This window comes from Phytophthora parasitica, assembly GCF_000247585.1.
Source record: "Phytophthora parasitica INRA-310 unplaced genomic scaffold supercont2.166, whole genome shotgun sequence".
NCBI classification, from domain to species: Eukaryota; Oomycota; class Peronosporomycetes; order Peronosporales; family Peronosporaceae; genus Phytophthora; species Phytophthora nicotianae.
In genome coordinates, this window is record NW_008649152.1 from 1 (window position 1) to 567 (window position 567).

General features: G+C 53.6%; 1 protein-coding gene across 1 annotated transcript; it reads left to right on the forward strand.

Moving 5' to 3' along the window:
• Positions 1–305: 305 nt before the first annotated feature.
• On the forward strand, positions 306–527 carry PPTG_24697 (hypothetical protein; the record flags this gene model as incomplete). The annotated part of the gene is made up of 1 exon (XM_008918254.1): positions 306–527. A coding segment is annotated over one exon (222 nt), but the record flags the coding sequence as incomplete, so codon positions are not given.
• Between the last annotated feature and the right edge of the window lie 40 nt (positions 528–567).

Consider the following 567-nt stretch of genomic DNA (forward strand, 5'->3'; position numbering starts at 1 on the left):
CAATTTCTGAGCATCTGCTGCGCTCTCCACTCCTACAATAGGAATTTTGAAAATCCAAGGTGGTCGACAGCAAGGAATTCTGCACGTTCTTCTACAAAGACCTCGGCTCAGGCAGCTACGTGTGCAAGGATTGCGGCACAACACGGAACCAGCAGCTCGGCAGCGGCTATTCCAACTTATGTTGCACATCACCACCAAGCGCCTTCGCTATGAGGAGATGTTTGCGAACGCTGAAGAGCTCTGATTTCGTCGCGCTGGAGACGAACCACCGCTTCCAGTGAGTGCGGTGGGTCGTCGAGTGCAACATGCCAACCACCGCAGTCGACAACCTGGACACGCGCATGATGAGCAAGTGGCCGCCGATCTCTATCAAGACCTTGCAGCAGTGCATGGAGACGTTGGCCAAGAACTTGAGAGCAGCCATCAACATGAAGACGGGCAAATCGTTTGGTCTAATGTTTGACGGTTGGTCCTACGGATCTATGCATTTCGTCGGGCTGTACAGTGTGTACGAGGTGGTGGGGATTCGGTGTGAGCGACTGCTCTCTCTCTCTCTCTCTCTCTCTC